Genomic DNA, 24884 nt, shown 5'->3' on the forward strand with positions numbered 1-24884 from the left:
TTTACTAAATAATAAAATCGCTGACATTTGATATTTTTAATCTACGCAATAATACAGAGATGAAGCAACTGTTCTTTATATTCTAAAAGAAGACTATATAGCGTGCTTATATTCGGATATCGAATCTGTTATCCGATATCCGTGCGATGGTCGATTCCACATACTTTCCGCGAGTCTACGGAATTACCGTCTTAAAATTCCGCGTGACGCCAGGGTGAACGCGTTCTTTGCGCTGGCGATAAAATCGAACGAGAATAGATGAATGACGCAAGGCGCCGTAAGGTCGCGATATGTATTCGATACTTATCCGTGGCCGATCAATACGGGATTTCAAAAGAAATTGAGGAAAATTGATCTAGCATACCAAAGATTATTGTTGAACGTCGCATTATGACCACACCTTTGCGATATTACCAAAATTTTATTTTATAGCTTATATACAGCAGCGATAAGAAAGAAATTTCATTTTCTCCGTTCTCCAAAATTGAATTCTTATACAAGATGCCTTAACTCAACTATACTATGTTATAATGTGGGTCTTCTAAGAAGTATCTCTTAATAAAAATTGAATGAAAGATTGCCTTTCGGTAATCAAAAGATTATCACTAATCATTTCGATAATCTGTCTTCAAATCGAATTTAATTAAACAAACATATGCAAAGTAAAATTTGCTCAAAATTAAACATATTCCAAATTGAATAAAAAATGATTTTTTTATCAATATATATTATTTTAAATTACGTTGGCAAAATATGTATTTTTAATGTTTAATGTTAGACATTTCATACTTTATTATTGGCTTTTCTATCTAATTTCCGCCAAGCAAAAATCGATTTCAATTTTGAGGCCTGTCACAAAAATCCGATACAGAAGAGTGAGAATGGATTGCATAACGTTATCTACCTATATTGTAGTGATTTCCACATATGTATACAAGTAATTATTCAATTACTGCATCGAAAATGTGTCGACAACTGTCAAGAATTATTAAAGAAAAATTTATAAATAATTCTTGCCCGTAAAATTCTGAATTTTTACGGGACACGAGAAGGAAAACAAATATTTATATTTATTTTATGAAAAAAGCAAGAAGTTCTTATCGATCGTAACAGTTCATGAAAAGATTTGGTATGTTGCGATTTATAGCATTCTTAATATTTCGACCTTCTCTGAAGTTAGCAATGTGTCATGAATTTTCATCGAAACGATTCTCATTTCAAATGTATATATTATACGATGTAAGAACTTCTCGGAATAACGTAACACCGTTGCCATTACCTTACATCATCGTCGTTACTTCTTCGAATATTCTATCAGAATACAGATTATACTTGCCACATTCTTCTCATTTGTTTATCCATTTTTATGGCATAATGCTTTTACAATTACTATTTTTATATCTTTAAATGAATGTAAGAAACATATATATTGTCTTAAATGATTCAATTATTTATCTTATTATATGTATCTTTATATAAAAAGACAACACTGTTTGAAAACACTGAATTAAATTATTTACAAAATGTTCCACATTACGGAAAATTTTGTAAATAATTTAATTTTCTAAAATATGTATATATTATATTATTATTATATTACAAAAAAATCTTGATTTATTTAAATGCATAAGATTACTCTCAAATAGAAATATAACTTCTATCGAATTATACACTAAGTGAAAATATGATTGCAATTATTATAATTTAATTATAATTTAAAGTCATTTTTTGAACTAACTACATTTTTGAGATAACTAACATATATATAGTTTTAACCACACAAATATAGTCAGTTGTACTATTAATAATAGTTACACACATTGCTTGAAAATCTTTAGTTTTTTCTTAATATTTTTATTGCCACATAAATAATAAATGAGAAAATAATTATCTTCACTACAATAATTGCGATTGGATTTACTGAACAAAAATGTATAATTTATTTATCATTTATATCTTAATATTTTACTATATTGATATTTGATTATCATAGTTTATAGCGCAATTTTTTCATATTCGAAAGAATTACATATTATTATTACTAACATTATACATAATATTAACAGCAGTAATAATAATAAAAATGGAGCTCTTAATCATAATTATTTTATCATGCAATTATAATCCCAAATATCCAACACTTTTCTCTAAGTGTACCTGTTTTTATTATTAATCTTAAATTATACACTATATTATACATTATTCTTTTTTTCATATCTACCCAAATGGATTTTTGCAATAGAATTGTGCTGTTTTTGAATTCAATTCAAGTTCGTTATTGCAACGTCAAATCTCGCTACTGTCAAAAGATTATTAGATTATCAGATATATTTAAGATCGGCATTTGAGAACGAAAAGCAAGCGATGATTTTGATCGTTGAGTTCGAAGACTCACCGTGTAAGCGTGATAATTCCGATGTACATCGCCGTGACACTGGACCGTCGACAGCATGTTGTCGACTGGCTGTCAATCCCTTCGAAAAAAAGACAACTGTATCAAGGCTTCCGACTATCTCCGCATTAAGCACAACGACCCTGTGACTTAACGCCACATCTGATCAATCTACTGCGCACCTTTTCACCGGCGATTCATCGACAGTTCATCAAATATCCTCGGAAGTTGCTAGCTCGGAAGTTGCTGGATCGCGACTGCATCCCGCGATCGTCGACCGGATGTCACTTTTTGACGTCACCGACAATTTTCTCTTATTTTACCCTTGCAATTTTATCTCTAACTTGATCAACTTTTCGATTGAACCGAGACGAAATGACTTGTGTAATCATCACTAATAAATTATTATTATCTTAATCCTGCATGGATACAAGAACTTGGAACAGTTTGCGATAGAGGAATTTGAAATTTTGTCCAGCAGCCCGGAAGGACGTGGCACGTTCGATGGCTAAAGCCGACACAGCACGAATGGAGAGCTCGCGCGTTTCGAAGCACGCATGGATAGCGATAGCGCTTAGGCATAAGGAACACGCATGCGTGATGCCCCTGGCTGGTTTGCGCGCCGTGTCCCTCGCCGTTGCCTTCCTCCGCGTGTCCCAACATCCCCCTCATCTGACATTTCCCGGCTTTTTCAGTTAGCGCCGTCAATGCTCTGACAGCTCGTCTCTTCCAACAATGCATCACATATCACGTATTTGCATCGCGAAACTATATGCAAAATTTTTAAAATATTTCTCCAGGACTAAATTAAAATAATCTCGCTGCAAGAAATTCGAATACTATTTCTTGTAATCTCAGAGTGCATAAAAATAATAAATAACATAATAAGATTATATTATTTAATAATATTTTGTGTTAAATTGATATTAAACATTTTTTATAGTATTAAAGTAATACAATTTATGAGTAAGTAATGAAGAAACATAAAAATAATGTGTTTTAGAATGTAAATTCTAAGATAAATAAATAATATATGTGTTAATTTAATATCAGAAATGTTAATTTTACTGAAAAAATATGCTTTTACAGCAAAGTTGTGCTTAGAAATCGTGTCAATATTATCTTTTTCTTATTAATTTTTGATACATTATATTTGTGTTATTTTTCAACATATTCATCCTTTATTAAATTAACATAAAAATTTGAGTGGATTATTTGAGAAATATGAAACGTTAAATTTAATATAAATTTTCCAACTGTGTAATTTAACACTGCGATAGAAGAAAAATAGAAAACTTTATTATCATAATTAATCTCGTCATATTCTCGTTAAGATAATAAGATTTGCGGCATCAATTCTCCATTTCATTTACAAGCTATTTATAATAGTGTGGATTAAATTAAATTTCATTACATTCAACAATAACGCATCGAAGGACCGATCAATCTTATTACTGGCCAAGCTGCAACGCGTAACGGATTTATTTTGCGATTATAAGCGGCGGCTTTAAATTATTATTCCCTACTGTATCTCGATCGATTATCGATATAGTTTGGATCCAAGATGCTCCGTCAATTTTACTGCCTAAACCGGTATCGCGAGACCGATCATTTGTCTCGATCCGCGTATTCTCTAGATCCTGTCGTGTCATCGTTGTCCTTAATCCACGCTCATATTCTGATTGGGCGCAATTGATCAATGATCTTCTTCTTTAATTTTCGAAAATACGTCAAGGCTCACTTTCGTTACCGACTGTACGTTACCTTCGTCAATTATTATTTGATTCATGATAACGCGAGATTAATGATCTTGAACAGAGAAGTTTAATTACTCCGGTTGATTATGCTGCGAAATACTTCAATAAAGATTCGTGATATAATATGCAGAAGTTACGAAGACTATGTTACGAAAAAGATGAAGCCTTTTAAAAGAATCTTTTTGGACGATAAATTTTATGTTATACTAAATTGTGCTCTAACGAATAAATATTTAGCTTAGATTAACCAACAAAGGGTCTTTCTAGTTTTGTTTATTTCTTCATATCAAAGGAAGAAAGGATGTAGTAATACCGAAGAAAAAAAGTGCTCCGGGCTAAATACAGATCTTACGTTTCACCGCCTAAAATTAGCAATGATTTTCTGCACAGGTATGGGAAACAGGAACCGCCAACGTCAGAACAATAACAACGATCGATGGTTCCATTTCACGTGCCATATTAATAGAACTCAATCCAAGTCGTAGTTGCTGTTAATATTACATATCGACGAATTTTTGTTTTCAAGAACTCACAAGTAACAGAATTTAAGCGTCTTTTAAATTTATATTTTTAAAGAACCTTTGTAATTCGTTTATTATTACATACATTAAAGAAAAAAAGTGTTTGATCATGATATAACTGCATATTATAATAATTATGATTAGGAGCTCCATTTTTATAGTTATTATTGCTATAATGTTAGGAATAACATTTATATATTCATAGCTTTACAAAAAAAATATACAGTTAGTACATAAAATGGCTATAAATTATAGTTGAATTATGGTAATTGCAACCGTTTTATCTCTTAGTGTATATTTATTTCTACGTGTGTACATATAATGTTCAAAATGTCATGGTTTCTGCTACAATTAAGAAATATTTAATTGATAATAATATCGTTTTGGGTGAATGAAAAATTTCTAAGAAGACAAAAATATGCAAATTCACTAATTCTTAACAAAATTGCAAACTTGCAAATATTTCTGTATGCCATTCGACAATAACGTGCGATACATATCGTATGAATAAGGTTTCGTACAAGAAAAATCCTCGCGGCATTGTGGCAGCAATGAAGATCGACGATCTTTGAACAAGGAACTTCAAAGAACCATCCGAGGCGTCTTTTCATTACGACGGAGATTCGCGATCGATAGATCGTCCCGGTGGGCGGTCCAGCATCATTTTTTACATGACCGGTGGGTGACTGTGGCGCGATAAATTCTTGTTTCTTGCTTTTTCCTGTTTTCATGTACATAATCGATGCATGAGCGAAAAAGATACGACATTTTAACGAGCGCATTTCATTATCTTCAACGTGCGTTTTGTACAACGTGTATATATCGCGCACAGCAGTAGTTGTCTTCTTGTAAAATTAAAAAATTTACCGCTGTGTATGTTTTATAAATCACGTTTTATATTAAATTTTTTTCCAATCACAGATTGCTGTTTTTTAAAATAATACAACAATATATATTATATAGCACGATGAAGAAAAATTACTATATGACTATAATATTGTCTTCACAATCTTATCATTAGTTAATAAATAAAGAAATGTATTATTAGTAAAATATGCATAAATATGCAGAATCTATACAGTATAATGTTAAAGTTAAAATGAATGCTTAAAGCTAGATGTACCTGAAATTAACTTTTTATCGCAAAAAAATAGCTTTGCATAATTTTTCAGCGGCGCTAACAAACCAAGATCACGCGAGCACCTCGGCACGACGCTCACCGAGAGCCATTAATCTCGTCGTTGACTCTTTAATCGCTAATTAGCCAACAATTTATTCTCAAGCGTAGCTCACGAACGCATACTCGTCTGTGTCTGTCGCGCGAATTTAAATCCGACACGGCCACGTCCGATGAGAAATCGCATCGAATTTCGGGATGCAAATGCAGGCGAGAAAGCAATTTCGCGGCGTGCGCGTGTTGGTGCGCGTTCACGCATCGCTCACGAAACCAATTAAAGCCGCTCTTTCGCAGCGAAGGTCGCCGCTTTAAAGTGCACTGACAGGATATCCGCGAAAGCCGCGAGACGCTGATGCGGGGGCGCGTACGGTAGTGGTGGTGGTGGTATTTTACCGGCGAGCAAAGCGGGTGGAACATTTTTCATGCTTCCAACATAAAATCCTAGCGAGAAGCAGAGCATTAATCCTTCAGCGGCATCGAAGGTTCCTCGGCGGAACGGCTGCAGGCAAGACAGTTCATAAATTTCGATGCACTTAGAACGGCGCGCCAGCTACCCCTTCGACGCATCAAATCTTTACCCCGGTATCGAGCAATCGGTAAAAGACGAGACATGGATGGATGGACGAAAATGATAAAGCAACTAGAAACAATACTAACACTTTCAATAATTTTGCATATCTAGAAATATTTTTACACTTATGGAAGAAACTGTTTTGTAATGATTTAATAAAATAAAAAATATGGATATTATATAATGTAATTTTTTTTAAATCTTGCAAAAAGATTGTAATTAAAAAACGACAATATAAAATAATTACATTAAATATTAGATCAAGTAATTGCATTATTGTTAAATCTCCATCTTTCATAACAATGAAAGCTTCCGTGTTTTCTTTCATAGGAGAAAGACGAAGTACTTCAAGTCCGGAAAAGGATTCTTTTATTTGTCGAATTTTCTTTAATAGATTATAATTACTCTGCATTCTTTCGATTACAAAAGTGATTCAAATTACTATGGATACTAAGGAACTACGATTTGCTATTGAACAAAAGAGAGAAAATTGTAAAGAAATGAGAGAAAGAGAGAAAGGGAGAAAGAGGATTGAGATGGTTGAAGTTGCGTATATATATATTGTATACACCGTAGCGCTATATGGAGTAATGACAAATCGTTCGGGTAAAAGAATGTGTTGCCGAAGTAGAAAAATGCAAACTCTGATAAACGGTACGGAACTGAGAGAGAAATATTTTCTTTCCTCTCTCTCTCTCTCTCTCTCTCTCTCTCTCTCTCTGCTCATTTTCTTTCTCTTTCCTCGCGTAAACTGACACGGTTACTGGGAACTATGAAAGCCGAGTGTGCTCTTAGAATAAATCGCTTTTATGCATAATGCGGCATGCGATGTGTCGTCGAGAGTGTTCCACGCTCTCTCGATGCTTCGTTTTGCTTTTATCTTTCAAGGTAGTCTGGGGAAAAAACTGAATTCGCGCTTCCGGTTTGTATTCCTCTCGGAGGATTCACAACCTTTTACCTTGAGATTTAATAGATTTACTCGCTCGACTAACAAATCTGTTTAACACATTCGCTGTCAGTGATGCATCTGGCATGTCAGCGGGGCTCATCCCCAATTCGTCATGACTGATGAGGTGCATTAGGATTCCTACTGAGTTTTCAGCATACGTTACAGAATTTGACATTCAAAAATGATTCATATATCTTGTAGAGGGTTTGTTATTATTGTTATGTACCGTTAAGCAATAATTTGGAAAAGAATTTTAAACTGTTCAGAATACATTGACAAAATTATTAAAACTAAAATTATTTTAATAATATTATTGTAATTAATGCAGAAAGTGAAATATCCCTATCAATCATATTTTACAATGTATATAATATATTATAATGAAGATTTAACAATATTGCATCTAATATACGCAGAAACTGCTTATTATTAGACTTTCGAAGCATATCTAAATTTACCCGGAAATTATGCCTATAAACGGCACACGCTAAACAGACCACGTCTGGTATCTACACCGAGAGTGCATTCCTCCCTTTCAGTCTGTTAAAGATCAAATCCAGGAGCACGGTGCAACCTCTTTCCAGTTACCGTAAATAAATTGAAAACATTTACGTGTGCACGGCAGATGTTAGATACGTTAGATGTCTTCGGTTGGTAATATACAATATTCTCTTGAAAGGAAAACATAAGAGTTTGAAAAATATCGACGATGAAAGTTTCGAGTTTGCTGATAGTCACTTCGCTACATTTTATGATCGACAGTAATTTCAATCTTCATTCGCAAATGTAGGGAAATATTCAATAATACAGATACGATGCAATTCTGTTCTATTAAACAGTAGCAAATGTAGAAATTTCCATTCTAGTTTATAAAATAATTTGCCACTGCTATTAATTTGTAGATGATTAAAAGCAATATTAATAAAATTATATAGCAGTCGATTTTAATGAAATTATAATTATGATCAAACAATTTATATATTTCGTGTAATTTCAAAATATTGATAAAACACGCATGTTGCAATAAATAGAATAAATATTGATTCAATATTTATATGCGGAGTCGTTATGAAAATACAAATAAATTATGCTTAACGATTCGTAATAACAAATTTATATTATAGATATTTAGTTTGTAAATTTGAACGATGGAAATATATTGTATTATCAGATAAAATCTGTTTGCTAAATAAACCGTAACGCATAGTAACACAAAACTCTACTACGGTTTCAGTGAAAATTGTTATCATTGTCATCTATAAGATTAAACTAATGTTGGAAAAGTTTGTTTTGAAAGTCCTAAAAGGATTGCAGGGAGCAAAAACATGTCTGCATGCGAATAAACATGTTCAATTGATTATAGGAAAATTATGAATTTGATTGAGATTTATATATTTTGTACTGACATACTGATTTTCTACTTAAATAAAAAACCATTAATTAACCATTAATTATAGATGTAAAAAATTCAGAGATAAAATAAAATTATTCGTGAAGAAAAGATAAACTGAGATGTAAAGTTTTTCCATTAAGTACCATGTCACGTTTCAGAAGAAATAGAGATAACATGTACATTTTTAAAATATAATTTTTATGTTACTTATGAACAAGAGAGAAAATTTTACTTTATTCATGAAACACAAAAACTATCTAGTGAGACACCGCGGGATGTACGTTTCGTCAGTTAACTATGCAAATTGGTGACACGAATATGAATATGCAAATCGTAATATAGGCTACGCATAGAATATTTTTGTATGCGAAATTCGGTAAAACTGCGAGTAGCAAAAGTCATTGAAAAATGCGCAGGATAACAAGCGATTGCCCATCCAGCTGCGTCATTATGGACCGCGTTGTATCCTGTCAACGGTCTAACAATCTCTGATCCTGTTTCCTGACCTTTCGTCGAAACGGTTAGACGTGAAACACGCGTACAACATTTCTTGCACCGATGATGACTAGCAGCTGCAAGATTCTCAAGGATCCACTGCTTCTCCTTTTCTCTTTTTTCTTTGAATGGCCGACCCTCTTAACCCTTTTGGCGAATACGTGCTGCAAGGAGCAAGGACGAAAGGCGAGAGAACCCTTAATGGAACTTTAGTTAAAGCGGATGGAAAATTAGCAGTCGGGACATGTAAGAGGTGAGATTAATCGCCAACGTATTTAATATTCACACCGTTGAAACATCCAAGAGTACTAGCTGTACTGAAATATTTAACCATTTTGCTTTATAATTCCCTCAATATATAATATTTTATTTCACATTAATTTATTATAATAAATACAAATAAAACAGATTTGATATACTTTCATGTATTTTAATTTAATCATATATCCTAATCCTCGTGTCCGAAATAGTCAAAAATCCAATTTCCAAGTTCCCAAATCACAACTGCACACTCGTGAAAATTTTATTGTCGACATACATTCGCGACGCGAAATAACTTCCGGCAATGTTGGAGAACATAACTCACAGCACGACGAATTCGAATATCTGGTGGTAAAAATCGGCGCTCGTGGCGAGCGAGTCGGTCGTGTTAAAACGTCGCTCCATTATTCTGGCGAGCCGGTGACTTTTACGAGCGCAGCACGAGCGGTCGTGCAGTTATCGCAATGTTACATCGCGAAGTTACGTCGCCGTGATTGTTGCGGGATGAACGTGGCGCGGCTGTATTCGGCGTTTTACTGATCGCAATGAAATCCGGCGATTGAGATGTTAATTAGCAAAAGATACGCTCTCCCCATTTCTCAATTCGCGCCACGGGATTCCCAGCAAGACTAATTAACTCGCCGCAGCAGCAAGTAGTCTCCACACCAGTAAAAAGCGAATTAATCACGTGCTATATCTACGACGCTGCCATCGTCGACATCGTTGTCATTGTTATCATTGACAACGCCGTTGTAGAAGTTCTACGACGGCCAGCCTACACGGACCTCACCTAAGGCAACTTATTTGCTAGCGGGTTAGTGACTTCTCTTTGCATATCGCGGGTAATCTGGTCGAGGAGTCTGGTCTCTGGCTTTCAGTGTGGGGCGACTCGCGCTATCAGTCACTCTCGGTGTAATCGTGATGCGCGCCGCACCCGCGATTATGACGTCTGGTAAATTACGTGCTATGGTGTATGATATGATACTATTTATAGTAACCACACGATAATAAACACTAGTGCGTTTCTGCGCATTAGAATATATGTGATTAAAAAGAGAATAGAGAGGAGATGAGAAGAGAGAGAGAGAGAGAGAGAGAGAGAGAGAGAGAGAGAAAGAGAGAAATGTTACATGTTAGGATAACCACGAAGAACATAGCTGCTTTCTGAAAAGAAATAGGTCCGCTATGTTTCGTGACTTTAATAATTTGGAAACAAAATAAAGAAACTCTATAGCAAATAAGAAACTCGGTATAACAGAATACTAATGAAGAGTAATACAATGCTCAACTAATTCAATGTAGTAACAACCAACTTTGCTAATTGATGTTGGCTACATGTAAATATCGCGTATTCGTTTGACATAATAATATTAGGGGGCATTAATTAGCATTAATAATAGCAATTGCAATCGTTCCAGTTTCATGAAAAATGTCATAATAACATTATTCCACTATCACATAAGTTTTTTTTTAAACAGGCAATGTATTTGTTAGCAATATCCATCTCTACTTTTGTGTCTGAATTTATTTACAATTAATCTCATTTTTCTCGATTCAGATGTTAAGATGAAATATTAGAATTAAACAAAAATTATTGTTATATAATATTAATATAAAATGTAAATCATTATTGATAACAGATTGTCAGAGTTACTTTGTTTACTCATCTGTTAAAATAAGCGATTTTATGTTTGTCTGGTATCTATTACGTAAATAAGGAATTTTCTGAAGAGGCCATCGATAGCAACGCTCGCCTTTAATCAGCTAACGTGTTAATGATATCAAACTGCAATCGCACGCATAATTGAGTTGCGCCAGATAATTCGATTTATGCTGCAATCTCAGGTTGCATCTTCAAACAAATAAGACGGAAACAAAAATTCCGCTCTTTAAATATACATATTAAGATAGAATACATTAAAATAAAGATAGAATATATCGAAATATTACCATTTTCAAAATATTATATATTGGATCAATCGCACTGTGTGGATAATACATAAATTCAAAAAAGAAAATTTTCGTTTTCCAATTAACTGAACAATAGTAGAATTTTTTAAATATTTAAATACCAAAACAACAGTATTTTTGAGCAATACAATTTTAATGAAAAATTTTTTTAATTCTTATTTAATCTGCGATCTTTTCAATTTTCATTAAAAAATTAGAAAGTTTTCCTGCTCTTGCCGCATCATTTTTCTTTCTCTATGTGCACCGAACTTTTTTATCAGAAATGTAATGTATCATAATACATCATATCCGTTTGCAGTTTACTAACTACATTTACTAACTACGATAACGCGAAATCCAGGTCATAATTATGTAATTAGGTCGACAGTATACAAAAATGAGATTATCGCGGATTTCTGAATAATTAAAACGTTGATGTCATGCCGTATCGATTTAGTCGGTGTATCAAAAGTAACCTTTCAAAGCTGAATCTGCGACGAAATTGGATAAAAATAAGATTAGTTAAGTGTAAAATATTGCAACACGAATACGAAGAAACACAGCAGTTTATTTGCAGAGATTAAATCTGCGAAAACAAGATTCTTGGTATCTTAATTTATCGTATAACTGACGAGCATTTTATTTTTTCGCGGTATGTTATATCTTCGAGGTAAACGACGACAATAAACACGCGTGCGGTATCCACAATTCGCAACTATGGTAATAAACCGCTATGTTGCCAGGATGTATTATTTGCGGTTGCTAATTCATTTGCAGTATTATATTTGATGGAAGATTGTTCAACAATGTAATTGTTTCAATCCAAGTTCTAACAAGTCTGACATTCTAAATCTAATACAAATTTTTAAAATTCTGTGATGTAGAAACAATAACATCAGTTAGTGGATTTTTATCACGTATTCTGTTTTAATCTCTTAACCCAGAAACAATCGTCTGAGTATTTTTATGTCAGAACGAAAAAATATGAATTGTTATATTGTTTTGAATATTGGATATTATTTAACATATATTTTTTTTAATAATTATTCTTTATGAACCTCTTAAACAATTTCATTGAAAAAATCGCTATATTTATTAAATTTAATTTTTAATTTAATTTAATTTTTTGTAATAAATTAACATATTTCTTTTCATTTTTGCTTCACATATTTCTTTCAATTTTGTTTCATTTAATATTTCGGTTTTTACTTTTTTTTTAGAAAACTATGATTAAATTTATATAACATTTTCAAATTTGTAATAAATTGGAAGAAATTAATAATATACAATATCTGTTGTTAATGCCTTTGCGTTTACACAAAAGAAAAATCAGTTGACTACTCCCGGAATGGTCCTTAAGAATGGCAAATGCAAAACTTCAGAAGCTTCAAACAAACTACAGAAATTAGGTTACCCGAGAAATAAATTCCCATCCTGTTTCCTCGTAACAAACGTCAGTACTAATTTCGCAATTACGTATTCGCCATCTTAGTCCGTTTCCCGACAATACGACCAAGAAGAGATCTTCATCTGCCAGTCGCGCGAATAGGGGACGACCTTAATCCCCAAACGTCACGTCAAACATTCTCTTCTCGGCACGACGGGCGGGACTTAATTCCATAAAAGACAAACTCGCGTCGCCAGGAGAAATTCAATTTATGTGCGAGTTTTGCATAACGAGTACGCCGCGGTGGCCACGTATATATAAGCCCGATAGTTTCTCATTAAGCTACGCTGACCCAGAACCAGATCCCACAGCGCGAGCACAATGGCACCATCGTCAGGGGTAACCACCCCCTCGACTGTTGGACCGGTTCAATTGGATGTACAGCTTGCATACCGATAGTCTCACGGGAACAATGCTGTGCGTAAACCTATATGCGCCGCGGTACATATCCATGCAGTCTTCTGTAGTGACGCAAGCATCGCTATAGCAACACATAACATTAATGCCAAAGAAAGAGCGAAATTTTTGTGCGCACACAGCTTCAAAATTTCTTATTTTTCGAGAATTACAGATGGCTTTTTTGAAAGCTTCTCGACTCAGACTGAAATATGCATCTTGCATTCGTGTCAATGCGCATTAATATCAAATCGGGAAAAATCTGAGAAAAATTGTAGAATAAATAATTCCCAAGATATTGCCAAAAAGTAATTTCGCGAATACGCTATTGGAAAGTCGCGTCAAACTTTTTATTATAAGTAGTTTCTTTTATGAAAAACTCAAAATTTTTAAACCAAAAATATTCCAAATGTAACTGTCACGCGTTGTCTGCTGGTCGGCTCTACAATATTGAATGCATGCAAAATGCACATTGAACGTGTTCACGTGTGTATCACGCTTTGTATTGCGCTCTGCAAAAGCTGAGCAGTGCCTCAATCCCTGACCTACATGGACGACGGAATCTCAAATGGTGGTTAATGTATCCCAAAAGATTTGAGAGCCCAACTCAGCGCACTTACGCGGAGCCTATACTTGCACGAAACTTGCATCACAAAAAAACACAACGACAAAACACAACGCTTCGCATTTCGCTTCGTATAACAGAGATAAAAGTTTATTGGCCTTTCGAGGAAAATGTCGCTGGGCCGCATCCCGCTGCGCGACTTACAGCTCAACATTTTGCACGATGGTCGTGTCAGAAGAAATTGTTTCTTGTTACCTTTCGTGAGGTACAGAGTGCCACGAGCTCAGGTGGAATCGCAAAATGTCGCTTTCGTGATTTCACGGAGGTACGCGAGATTGGGAGAACGATATACGCCAAGAGAGTAAAGCATTGGAAGAAAATTCCATTCCAATTTTAAATTACCTTAAAATTTTTAACATGTCAATTCTGTCTATATGCATATTTAAGATTACATACACTGAATATTTCTAATTAAATCAAGAAAATGGCCACAAGAATAGCATTTTGGTTTGGAGAATAAATAAAATTTAATTAACAATTAGAAATTCTGTGATTCTTTGATTCCATTATTTTTATTGAGCCCTTTTGCTGGTTTAATCAGAACATTTTTCTCAATGTAAATATGATGCAATTAAAATGCTAATATTAATTAGTAAATATTTTTCAGAAATATAAATACAAAAATATTTACAAATATTCTTATAAATAAATTCCTATTTCCTAATAATTTGAAAAAATTATATTGGCGTCACATTATTTAAAATTATGTGCGTTATTCTATTTTTGCAATTGAATCTTGCATATTACCTAACACTAAATTGCAATAGCTTCTACATTGCATTGCACCCTTAATATAATTAGCAGTGGGTACTCACCGTAATTTGATGATTAGTCGGACTAGGACTAGGGCTGGGAGTGGAATTTGGCGTAGAGAGCTCTCCCGATGCCGGCGAAGGCGAATTTGTAGTAACGCCACCAACCGTTGGAAATGCCCTTGCTGGATCGGCTTGCCATTGTTTATGAATTTGCTGGGACGTATCTCGGAACCGCGCGCCCTAAAGAGCAAAAAATAATTTTATATTAAAGATGTTATAAGACGAGATATCAGAGATAAGATGAAACGTTTTCCAAGTAATTTAGAATATATGTCGGTCGCTTTATTTTCTGATTAAGACATCAAATGTAATTTCTTGCAATTTTCAATAACAAAATATTTAAAATGTATTATTTTAGGAGTAATTCTTAAATACTAAGAAAAAGATAATTAAGCAGCATTTGAAATATATTCACCGCGATGTTTCCTTTTATCGGAATATAATGTTTCTTTGCGTGTAAACGCGTGCTATTTGACGGCAATTAATATGCTTCTTTCTAATGCGCTGTTGAACACTTGCATCCTTGAAGAACTAGATCGCCCGCATACGCGTCATATCATCAGATGACACAGTTCGATTAGTCTCGGATATTTGCCTCTAGACAATTGTATCGAGACCGATCGCCTCGCTCCGCCGATCCGACAAGTCTAATTAGAATAGCCAGCCTACACGATTGCCGTAAATAAGGTCACATTCCCTGCTAAATTTTACTTTAATCTGAAATACCGTTAACTATCTAGTTTCACATCACTCTGTAAATGTAATGATATCATTCAAATTATTATACGCTACACATTAAATTAAAAATAATAATCGTAAATGAAAACTTAAAATGGAAGTCGAGTTCTTAAATGCTAATGAACTGAAATCTATGGTTAAGAAAATAATGGCTAAAAATAGTCATTAATTTATTTTTCCCTTTTCTATATCACGTATATGGCAGTTCTCTTTTTATATTGTACATATATGTATCATGATATTATTTAACTTAATATATCAAATGAGAAAATATATGTGTCAGTCGTATATTATAACGTGTATCCGCCGTAATTAATAATTCTATAGTGGCTGTCAAAATGACAGCTGCCTGGTGTAGAAGGTTCGTAGAACCCATGGCCGAACTACGAAAGATTGCGTGCATGCGTGTGTGCAATCCTTCAAGAACAGCGTTACTCGCGGATGCGATAATTGCGCTTATGCAACGCCTCACCGTAATAGCAATTAACGTCGGGGGAGTATAATAGAGACCGGAGTACAAGCGGAATCTCTCAAGTAAGCGCGTGTTCCGAATCGTGGCCCGTGCCTGCCAATCGACGCTGCCTTTTTAAGACCCGAGACTTCGCGAGCGCGAGCATGTCGGCGAATTACGGGGAGTCAATCTAAAATTTTTCACCCATGTCAAATCGGCGCGCCCGACTGCCATGGTCTCGGAATTAATTTCGCGAGGAATGAGGCTAATTTACATCCGCTACAGCATTCCCCTCGCAATCGCGGCCACATTGTATATAATAATATCTAACGTCGCGTCGTGTAATCTCCGGCAGATTGCATGCCGCGATTAAAGGATGCATTTTTTGGAAACTCTTCTTACCGCGCACACTGCGCGATATTAAATCTACTGCATGCACGTGTCGGTCAAAGTGACATTTGCAGAATGAATTGGCAAAACAGTTGGTGTTTGGACAGCCATGTATACATAGTGAGAAAAACTCTCTTTGAATTTTTTTAAAAACATTTAGTTTTTGGGAACAGTTTTATTGTCTACCGTGATAAGCTTCTTTTTACAATTACTAGAAATTACTGCAGATACTATACAACGCATACGATAAATAATATGTAATATAATAATAACGAATTTATTAGTAGAATTAAGTGCAATGCATATATTTATATATGTATATTATTATTTTATATTCATAATTTTCAATTTTATGAAAACACAACAATGTGCCGAAAATTGAAATTAAATGTAAATTTCATGAAATTTTTATTGCAAATCCGATTTATGGCATCTTAAACAAATTGGGAAAAAAAATTTATGACTTTCTCAACATAAAATTTATGTAAAAAATAATAAAAATTAATATAAAGGAATTTAAGTATATTTTACCCGATGTGTCCTAGATAGAATCTCTTTTTGTGAATCTTGATTTACGAGATATCGAATGGGGAGGCTTTTGTGTGCGTGCCATGCCGATCGTATGTGCTCATATAAACATGAACGATCGAGACTAACTGTGATTTAGCCTCCGTCTTTCATGATGTTGCGCTGAGAGAGATCCAGCACGATCGAGATCGTCAGATACAGTGGCATTCACGTGGCGATTCGGACGATCTACGTGGAGGTCGACTACCGGATATGATACAACGGATTGAACGGAATGTGTGCGAGGCGCGTTTTCATAAACAAAAGCGCAGTTTAAATAGCGCTTCAGTTAAATCACGATTTATAGAGGATAAAGCAATGTTCCGAAACAAAACTCTCTTCCGACGCGATTGTTCATAATGAATCGTATGGTCCGTATCGTGACGTAGCAAAAACTTTGCTGTTTATATTGCAGAATCATTTAGATTCACAGATAACCAATGGAGCTTTCTCTGCCTGTAATTTAAAACTTTAATTAAGTGCAATTGCAATTAAAACGAAGGTGTTGCCATTCATTACAATAATATTAAAGAAACACCGATAATTTTCAATTTAACACCATTTATTATCAATAAACAGTTTATAGTCATCTCATAATATAAGAAAAAAAGCATAGTATAATCAATATAATTTATGAATATAATAAAGCATAGTATAATCAATATAATTTATGAATATAATTTAAAGTAGATAAATTTCTCGTCTTTTCCGCCTGTAATATAATATTTCAATTAATTACAGTTGCAATTTAAACGGATATGTTGTCTTTCGTTATAATAATATTTTAAAAATCATCGACAAAATAATTTTCAATTTAATGATATCTGTTGTGAATAAATAATTTATAATTATCTTACAATACAAAAGAGCAATAAATCAATATAATTCATAGTAGATAATTTTCCCACAACTGTTTTTAATTTAATAAAATTACTTTGTCAAGATTTAAATATTTCAAATTAAACGGTATCCAAACAATACAATTTTTAATTTTCACTTATTATTAAGATGATATATATTTTTTATAATTAATATGCATCTTTTTAATATATATGATTTTGAGAAACATAGAGTATTTTATTATTTACAAATAAATTGTTATAATTAATCAGCAAAAAATTAAATAAAATTTTTTATAAAAATATTTTATTTGTACGAATACCTTTTGCACTTACTACATCTTATATTTAAAATAATAATCATGATTGAATTATTATACGTTATTTATTAGCAAAAAAAGATCTTTCATTATCAGTCCTTTCTCTATTGAATTACTTATCGTGATCACACGAGAAAATTGACTGTTATCTATCATGTAATCCCCATGTGAGCACACACGGTGAAAATTGATTGCATCGCGGTGGTAATGTAACGCGGCGCAATTCTGCTTTTTGTTGCCTGTTACGACCCGGAGGAACGACATCATCTCGTTTGCATGTGCGACATCGCTCTCTCGCAAATTAAACGCTTCGCGAAATTTTTCAGGATCAAGTGTCTGTCGAAGCGTGAAAGCGAGCGCGCGCGAGTTTCGCAGCGGTGTATGTCGGTGTATGGAGCGCAATGTTATCCGATAACCGAGACGATGCACCTTTTTTCTAGTGTTGAGGTTTTGCGTTGAGGTTTTGATGTATCGAGAAGTTCTTGAAATCTCACTGTAATTCGAAACGTGCTGACAAATGGGACCGCGGTGAATCTCGTTGTCATATCTCATATCTTTCGGTTTGCACTTTTCAATATTATTCCATCAAAAAAATGCTGTCATTCCTAAACTCATGAATTAATATTGTCATCAGTAACTTGAAAATTTTTAATGAAATACCATTCGTTTTAATTTAAATAATTTCAATGAATAACATTAAAAGAAAAGAAAGTTAAAAAATCTAAACGAGAAGAAAGTACGAAATATATTTACACACAAAGAAATATATTTATATCAAAAAGTTAAAAAAAAATGCTGTCATTCCTGATCGACCTCGTCTATATTTGAATCAGCATCGTTATAAATAACCTGAACATTTTTAATAAACATTTTTAAGGAACATTTTTAATGAATCGCCATTTGTTTTAATTTAAATCATTTCATCGAGTAGTGCCAATTAAAAAAGAAAGTTAGAAGATCTGGGCGAGAAGAAAGTATGAAATATTTATCATATTCAAAAGAGAAGCTGGCACTCTCTCTTCTTCGTCCCCTCAAGAGCCACGTCATGACGCGTTCGTTATTCTCGCGTCATTAAAATTAAACACGCTTGATGGGCCGACGAAGTGTTGGCATGCCAATCGGTCTCGTCCGTCTTCGAGGCACGACGTTGCGAGGACTAATCGCGCGATCGCAAAAATCGCGAGGCGCGTCGAGGAGGAAGCGATCGCGCGCCGAATTGAAGTCCCTTCAGATTCGATGCTGCGGTGCATCTCCTATCGAACGATCTTACCGCGTACCTCGTCGAAGAGGTCGTCCAGTTCTTTCCGTAGTATCTTGGCCTTCATCCCGCGGGCATTCCTCACGTCGAACTTCCCGACGTCTCTTTATCTCGACGCTGCGCGGAAGAGAGCGAACAAGAAGAAGGGTCGAAAAGGAGAACGAGAGGAGAGTTCCCTTTCCCTTCGCTCCTTCAAATGTCACGAACCGTGCTCCGTTCTCTCTCTCTTGTTTCTGTGGGTGTTCTCGAAAGCTTTTTCTTAGACACATAAATAGTCGATGACGCGCAGTAAAGTACGAGAGAAGGTCGCGCGATAATGATCACGACGACGGGCGGCCGATTCTGCACTCTTCATCGTCGTTGCACCAACCGGTCACGTCGGTCCATCATTCATCGCTGCTCAGAGTCTTCATTCGACTGGAACGTGTGTCCGAAGCGATTCATACGAAATTACATTGACACATAGTACGTCGCATCCGACTTTTTACTGGAATTTTCATTGGTATTTCTTTTTTTATCAAAATGCTAATTTAATAATGATATTATTATTTTAAAATTATACAGTTAATATTTTAATATTACTGTAACACATCATTATTATTAATAAACGAATCTAATTAGAGAATATTGTGTTACATTTAGCTAAACATTCAATAAGTTGAGAGAAAATTCGTTCGGTAGAAAATTATATAATGGAACAAATAACTTTAATTATAAATAATTCATATGTAATATCTCGATAATTACTGACGCCGATAGTTGAAAGCTGGCAGTACTTTTCGTGCCGACAATATTAAGCATAAAGATTTATTGGCCCATTCGGTAAACCCGTAGTAATATTTTCCTCGCGTTCTGGCTTCGACGTACAAATCCACGCCTCGAATTCGCGTGACTTCGTCGATAAACCACGGAATCCTTTCAAGAACTTTGAAAACGACATCAATTCATCTCACGTGTTCGTTCGTAGCGCATTGACATATTTCTCCCTTTCGAAATAAAAGGGACTTTGAATATATCTGACCATAGTAATTCTTCTAGAGATAAAAAACTGCTTGTTCAACAGAAAGGTTAGCATTATTAATCATCGAAAAGACTATTACTAAAATTAATTCATTTAAGACAGCATATTTATCATGCTAAACTTAATTCAAAAGAATAATTTACTTCAAAAAATTGCATTTTATAATTTTGATGCATAATGTCCATCCGATTTATATTTCCTTTCTCTGGAACTATTGCTTTTAAATTCGATTTGAGCTCCATTGAGGAAAACAAAAACACAAAAAAGTATCTTTGCTATGAACTATAAATGATTTTACGGATTTGAGCACAGTCCGCAGGAAAGCCTCCATTTGCTCGAACCCATATCCTTGAAACCTAACATCTACGCTGAATGACCAAAGGCTCATTGCTTTTTCTTTTCGATCGATACTTTTATTAGCGGTGTATCACGTTTCAAGCGCGTACTGGATTTCGTGTCGTTACAAGGATATCGATGTATCGAGTGCACAAAATGTGTACGGTTTCTTGGTGACAACGACGGAGAATGGCTGCGGCGATGTTCTCACGACACACTCCAGTCTCCGATCTGATCGATTACGATCTCTTGGTTTCTTTCCAGCATTCTACGAGGATTTCCGCGTACCATTAATCTCGCGAGTTAATGTTAATGCGAAAATGTTGAGTCGACCGTGAGTTTCCAGCAGTCCCCCAATCGTCGGAGGGAGCTAATAAATGTTTCCCGACTGCACGCACTATTGCGTAGACAAACGCAAATTATAAATTATGCCGGTGATAATAATAGTAGTAAAAGTCACCGTTTCCTGTGAGAATTCGCAATGCATTCTGCTCGCGTTCGTAACGGTAATTCTGTTCTACAATTTCGTTTACCATCTCTTCATCGCGACGCGCGAAGCTCCGGTCGTAACTTCAGACCAAATGACTGGAAGGATTATTGCTCGCGTTCAGCGCATTAAACCGACTATCCGCCTATCTTTCGTGGCGCGTAAATGACACTGTACGTCCAAAAGATGCACTTGAAAAGATGTCACTTCTAGCCTTTCGCAGGCAAGATAATCTCTCACGACTTTTCATCCCAACTAGCACATCTCTCGCGCGAGCTGTAATAACCAACGATATGTTTAGTCCGACGTAAACACATCCCGCAAAACTATTCAAGCGATTTATCTGGCTTAATATCTGTGATTCGTTGCTGTCACCAGCGCGAAGATCTTTCACGACCTTTGTATTTCTCTCTCATCGGCTTTAGTTCGTTAGACAATTGAAGGGAGCGAACATTAAAAATCCCGATTGTCTGGAGTTACTTTTTAATATATCGACAGAAAGAGAGAAAGAGAGAAGGCGTCATTTATTTAGCGTCCTGAGAATAAATTTTCCTAAGCGTTTAAAAAAAATATATAATAAAAGAAGAAAATATTAAAATAAGACTTTCATGAAATTTTTAATTGTTAAAAAACATAAAAAGATGTATATAAAAAAATACAAAAAAGAAGAAGAGAAAAAGAATTAAATAAAATAAAAGAAACTTAGCAAGAAAAGTAATTAAATATGCTTAACGCTTTGGACATCGATGATTGTAGAAGAATAGATAATCATACAGTTTATACTGAAAGATGAGGAGAGAGAATTCATTTCTAACATCAAAGGAAATTTTATTCCATAATTTCACAGCAGCATATTAAAAAAGTTTTTTTATAGAATTCAGTGCGACATAAAACAGTAAATTAAAATGTTATTCAAAACCTTGTATCGTGCGAAATTATTTTGCCTCTAAAATCAAATACAGAGAGAGAGAGAGAGAGAGAGAGAGAGAGAGAGAGAGAGAGAGAGAAGAGAGAGAGAGGACTTTCTGTTGTCAGTTTTCGAAGGACTGATGATAGTGTGCTCTAAAATACATACAGACGTGGTAGACCACGCGAGGAAGAGCGAAGCCAGATGACTCTTCTCCTCCGCAGCATCGCTTCGGGGAGGATAAACGACCTGGTGCGCAAGATCGAGATTATACCGGCAGCGAAACCTCGACGTTTGTACAACTCTCTGATTTAACAGAGGAACGCTTCCCTTTTTTCGCCAACTGAATGCATTGTAATCCTGGATATTCTCGACTGTGCAGTGCACCAGTGAAATGTAAATAACTGTGTAAAAAATTTTGTTCCTACGTAACATTGGAGAAATGAAATAGAAACGGAAATGTTTTGTGTAAAATTGAGATTAAAAAAGATTAATCGTCGTTCAGAAACAAAATGGATGTCGATAAAAAATCGAAGCTTCCATTAATGTTATTGAAATAGTTCGAACTTAAACGATAATCGATAAATTCTCTCACGGTATTTTCTTTTTATTCCAGAATTAAAAATGGAAGTAAACGACATTAAGCGATAAAATCATTTATTTTCATATCTAAACGTTTACGTGATATCATAAATAATAGTAATAGGACAAGTTTAGAATTAAAAATAAAGTGAGTTTCTTTATGACAGCAGCTAACAGAGATAAACTCAGTGTATCACTCTTTGTTAGACCGAAAATTGCGAGCGGAGATCTTCCATTTCCTGAGCAAACGAGCCCGGGTGGGGAATTACGAGCTACGGACTTACGAGCAAAACCTCAATGTCCACATCAACTCCGAGCCCAAGCTATGCGCGCGGCCGTTTCCACTGTCACCGTTTGTTCACGAAAGAAATTCAGGTTACATGTCTGCTGCGCTTCGTGCTCGTGCTACGAAGTCTTCTCTTTAAGAGTATAAGCGATCGGACCGTGCACGTTTCGCGAGCACATTGGCCAAGGGATACTACACCTTGATATCGTTTCTCATGGCGTGCTATCGGAGTGCTTTTATAGAACAGATATGTACGCGCAACATTTATCCGGGCCAACAATAAACTGTACAATTTCCACCGTTGCGACGATACAACGCTCGGGACATGACACTCCACATGAGAGCGAAATATCGTGTTGCTGTGTTTAAATGAGGGTGTCGATTCTATCGCAGGACACGATGCAACATGACGCGATGGGACAAAGTGCTACAGCGATTTAATGCTATGAGATTATCGTCAATATCTTGTTGAAACATGACAACAGCACAATAAATTATTATTTCCCCGCGAAATTGTGTATTTCATGGATGAAGTTGTTTACATTAATTAGGAAATAGAATAGAATTAATTGCATTTCGATGATGAACAAAATGCTTGAATGCGGATTTATAATACGTTTTCAGATTTCTCTACTTTACTTCGAAAAGATATTTTTGCGACTTAATAATTTGTCATAAATTATAGAATCATCTATGCTTGTAATTTGTAATACATATAATACATCCCGGTAGAAACACAATAATATATAGGTCGTTTCTGTCCCAGCAGTATTACGTTTCGCCGGGACATTAGTAACGAAAAGGTCAATTGATGACTCGGGTGGCCTAGAAAGGTCAGACACGAGCACAATGAACGGTGACATATTCTGCGTGGGGAAAAATATTTTCCCAAATTTATAAAACGTAATTTCCACGATAATTTTAATAAATTATGCAACGGGAAACATTTTGCAATCGGAACTGCATTATTATCGTTATTATCTCCATTGCAATGGCAGGTAATACCATTTATGACATAAGATAAGCAAACAATCATCGCTCTCACGCATTGCTACTAACTTATGCTACGTGTCGCTGAAACACGTGAGAATGATCACGCGTAAAGCAAGCATGAATAAAGAAGCCTCTATACTTTTTCTTTGTGTAAGATACTATCATAACAAAATTCTCGATTTTTCAGAAATTTAAAATGAACAAACATATTCAGTCTCATGGTGTACAATTCTATTTAGAAAATTAAGCACATTAAGTTCTGTTATAAGTAATTAAATTAGTAAAGAGAGAGAAAAAGAAAAAATTAATTTAATTTCATTATATAATTTATATTTTATGCATTATAATAAATAATAAATTTAATAATAAAATTATAAGAAATTTATAATAAAGTTATAATAAAAATATTATTCATTTCTCATAAAATCACTAATGTTATTATCAAACAGAAATTTATTGGATAATACTTATTGCCATTCAAAATTTTGAGATTCCAGGCTTTGGTACACCAAATAATACGGAAAGATCTTACGCTTCATATATACTTATTAATCGCGCGAGACGTTACTATATCACTTAATTATAAATTTAAAAAAAAAGTCAACGTTTTTAAATAACAAGGTCAAATATTGCATTCTCGTTTATAATTAAATTTCGAAGCGTGAAACACAAGTTTCATGGACCAATAACTTCCACGTAGGATAATAACGTCTCTCAACAGTAATTCAAGATCGTCAACGCCCACGCGTCTGTTACACATCAGCATTGAAGTATGGCTGAATGCATAATTCTATCGGCCGATAACCAGCCAGATATAATCGGATTACACTTCTTTTTGATTTGCCAGTTTCCAACCACAATTTATCTCATAACGGACATACAAATGTTTATATAATTACATCGCCCTTTGCACTTTACGTCATAACATACGCAATCAGGCAACATATATATATATATATA

The 24884-nt window shown here is 34.5% G+C and overlaps 1 protein-coding gene across 1 annotated transcript in view; it reads right to left on the bottom strand.

The window, feature by feature from the left end:
• The window catches only part of LOC108689082 (tensin-2), a 184928-nt gene that overhangs the window by 58218 nt on the left and 101826 nt on the right, over window positions 1–24884 (bottom strand). The window contains exon 4 of the mRNA XM_018195689.1: window positions 14750–14929. Within this exon, the coding sequence (XP_018051178.1) occupies window positions 14750–14929 (180 nt within the window). The remainder of the gene's footprint in view (window positions 1–14749; window positions 14930–24884) is intronic.

This window comes from Atta colombica, unplaced genomic scaffold (assembly GCF_001594045.1).
Source record: "Atta colombica isolate Treedump-2 unplaced genomic scaffold, Acol1.0 scaffold254, whole genome shotgun sequence".
NCBI lineage: Eukaryota > Metazoa > Arthropoda > Insecta > Hymenoptera > Formicidae > Atta > Atta colombica.